The sequence below is a fragment of the Ostrinia nubilalis genome, chromosome 1, assembly GCF_963855985.1.
Source record: "Ostrinia nubilalis chromosome 1, ilOstNubi1.1, whole genome shotgun sequence".
In the NCBI taxonomy this organism is placed as follows: domain Eukaryota; kingdom Metazoa; phylum Arthropoda; class Insecta; order Lepidoptera; family Crambidae; genus Ostrinia; species Ostrinia nubilalis.
In genome coordinates this window covers 9,037,984-9,041,492 of record NC_087088.1, presented here as the reverse complement: position 1 = coordinate 9,041,492, position 3,509 = coordinate 9,037,984, and the positions used below count along the sequence as shown (strand labels likewise).

General features: G+C 38.0%; 1 protein-coding gene across 1 annotated transcript; it reads right to left on the bottom strand.

The window, feature by feature from the left end:
- Positions 1-343: 343 nt before the first annotated feature.
- Positions 344-1,600, bottom strand: LOC135072850 (uncharacterized). The gene is made up of 2 exons (XM_063967203.1): positions 926-1,600; positions 344-352 (listed from the first exon to the last, which is right to left on the bottom strand). The coding sequence occupies exons 1-2, from the start codon at positions 1,598-1,600 to the stop codon at positions 344-346; spliced, it is 684 nt and encodes a 227-aa protein (XP_063823273.1).
- Positions 1,601-3,509: the final 1,909 nt, after the last annotated feature.

Genomic DNA, 3,509 nt, shown 5'->3' with positions numbered 1-3,509 from the left:
TCGTCGATAAAAAGCTAAAATTCATTCGTTCAAGATGATTTCTCTAAATTGGAGGGCTAATGAACAATTTCCGTTACAACGACGGCTAATCGATTTCTCCAATGAATACTGGCTTACTACACAGATAAACGCACTAAAACTTATAAACAGTCTTTAACACTGTAGCAGCTCCACAAAAAAGTAAAGAGAGTTACAAGAACTAGTTAAAGAGTTGAGATATCTGAGAGGGCCGGATGAGCCAATAAGCAATATGAGTCACACAAACAACGGGCTCCCGGCCTATACCCCTACAGTGCAAGTGTCTGCTCGGTGCAGCGTCTCTCTCGCACTTACGCGTCTTAAATTACGACAGCTGCGGACACGAGGATCAACATTATACGATAGCGATACGATGTGTTTAGGGCAGGCGTATCGTATCTTGTCTTACTACGTGGCAAATGTTATGACGCGATACGCTGCGCCTGCACTGCACGTTGCAGCTAATCCGATGTTAACTCTACCATCTCGAGGTGTGGGCCCGATTCTGAGATTATTACTTAATCTCAATGACAAGGAGAGGTTATAAAATTATCACTTCACGGGATTTATTGCAACAATATCTATTTTAACGGTAAATAATATTTACCCTCCCGACGTTTCGGCTCGGTTGCACGAGTCATGGTCGCGGGCAGACTGAAGAGATGCGGCGTCGTCTGCTCCGGCGCGATGAGTTTTCTTCACCCACCCGCATTTGCACAATATTTTCGTCAGTGGTACAGTCAGTCCGACAAACTACACTAACAGTGTCCGGGTTTCTCTGAGACGGCCTAGAACGCGATTTGTACTTCGTTATCACCGGATTCCACGCTGATGATAGGTTAAATCCATCTTCTCGATTGAAATTCTTATGCTTTTTAATTTCAATGGCTTCACGTATCAACCTAACATGGTAATGCCTATCAGTTGAGAGGATTTTCGGGTCATGAAGTTCCATCCAGTGATTAACGTCCGAAGTTAACAAATGTTCAGCTATCGCAGATTTGCACGTCTGTTGGTTCTTTACAGCCGCTATGTGTTCTTTGACTCTTTCAGCTATAGACCGCTTAGTTTGTCCTATATAAGAACTACCACAGCTGCAATCGATCTTATAGACACCCGGCGTCTGAAGAGGTATAATATCTTTTGGCGAGCGAATTTCCTTCGTTACTTTTGACAACGGACTATATACAGTCTTAATGGAGTATTTGTTGAGTACTGTTCCAATTTTATCCGTTACCCCTTTCACGTACGGAAGGAAAGCTTGTTCCCTGCTCACCATTGGTTGCTTATCCCTCTTGAGCCTCCTCTCCATTTGTCTTGTGGTAGCACTGTAGCCATTCCTTCTTAGTACCTCCTTCACATGTTTTAGTTCCCCTTCCACATGTTCAGGGTCGCATAGGTTATATGCCCTATTAACCAATGAGGAAATAACTGCTTGAAGATGACGGGGATGGTGATGAGAAGAGGCGTGCAGATATCTGTCCGTGTGAGTCGGTTTCCGGTAAACAGAGTGGGCCAAAGCCCCATCCGGTCTCACTGTCACAAGAACATCAAGGAAAGCCATGGATCTGTTCCTCTCCATTTCATACGTGAACTTAACCTTTGGATGAACAGAATTTAAGTGCTGTAGATATTGTTCCACTTCTGTTTGGTTTCCGTTTATGATCTCTTTTGATCAGTTTTGCATCTCTTCAGTCTGCCCGCGACCATGACTCGTGCAACCGAGCCGAAACGTCGGGAGGGTAAATATTATTTACCGTTAAAATAGATATTGTTGCAATAAATCCCGTGAAGTGATAATTTTATAGTAAAAAATGCAACATAATAGTTTAAAATATTATAAGGAGAGGTTATTTGGTTTTCAGGTATGAATCATAATCATAATCATTTATACACTGTATAAGAGGGTAATTGAAGATAACGAGACAATCCATAAACGTATTTTTGAAAAAGTATTACTAATATACACAGAATTAAGAATTTATTTCGACAATAGGTAACTTGCCTACTTAACCCATTTCATTAATTATACACTTTTAGAATACGAGTATATTTCAGAATCGGACCCACTGATTCAATAAGTAAATAGTGGAATTAGCTTGTCGCATCAATCACTGAAAATGATTACACTATCTGAAATTGAAATGGGTAGGTAAAAAAATATGTGCAATTATTACGATAACACGCACTCATGATGATAATCCACAATATTGCTTTCTGATTCTGTAACAACCCCAACCATACTTCAATCAACGAATGAAAATTATCTGTGTACTGTTCATTATCGATGTTCGTTATTCACAAAACCCACAACGAAAATATTAATTTAAATTTTCAGGCGCTGCAGCGACAAAAGGTTATTTAATATTGGAGTTAATTGGCTGAAAACCAATTACTATTTTCCCGCTTTCACATTCACTTGTAATACGAATAATATTTTTTTTAATATTTTCTGTTCGTCTGCAAGTTAAAAACATTTTAAAATCGAAACAAGTACGTAAGTATATTCTACTTATACAATTTTTTAATTTTTTTTTACTTAACTAATTAAGGTACCGTTATGAAATTTCTGTAATATTACAAACATCTTCGAAATTATGCTAACAATCTCGAGTAGGTACTGAAAGTGTGAGTGTTCATTATACCGTTTGATAAATAGTTCAAAGCGATTGTATTAATTATGTATAAAACAAAATAAATTATTATAAATGTAGAGTCACACTGCGTGAATGCATCTACGTGTCGTTAAAGCGGCAATACGTTGAAATTATTTTGAACCTGGCAAGATGTTTGCACGATCAAACAATATGACGTTTCTTTTATTGTTAATGAAATGGAACCGACTCCTCGTAGAGATGTTGCGCAAATCGTTCTTGAAATCGCTTTCTACGTCGCGTCACGCGCGGTGATAAGCCGACCTTATCTTACGTAAATCGCTGGCTGTAATGTATAAAACTACCTTGCCGCCACCTACGTACCACGTCACCACTGACATTTTATTGCAGTATTGCCTATTACGCAGTTTACTGACTCTACACTTTGTTTACAATCACAACGACGAAAAGTTTATTGGCACTTCAATGAAATATAAAGTAGAAAATATAAAATTTTATATGCAATAATTTCATATGAAACACCCTTTTTGTATAGTAAATAACGTTCTATTGTGGGTGTATGTATATTCCACATGCCAAGGAATGGCGTAAGGTTGGTTGTTTAAACATAATTAAGGTAGAGTATCGTTATTCATCATCACTTCTTCGAATGTGTCATCATTCGTTAATTTTCCTTGGTGTAGAGTAACAGCAGGATGTTTGCTTGATTAAAGCAAATACTTATGTGCCAAATAAACTCAATAACAGCTTCAGAAAACATCTAGAAAAATTCTCGAGACACTTTAAAAAATGCATCATGCATTTTCGTGCGTCAATTCAAAACACCTTTTGCAAATGGTTGTATCGACTATAAACTAGAATGAATATATCGTAGGT

What these genes read in the sequence shown, in the direction of transcription:
- LOC135072850 (XM_063967203.1), bottom strand. Translation starts at nt 1,600, where the DNA reads ATGGAGAGGAACAGATCCATGGCTTTCCTTGATGTTCTTGTGACAGTG.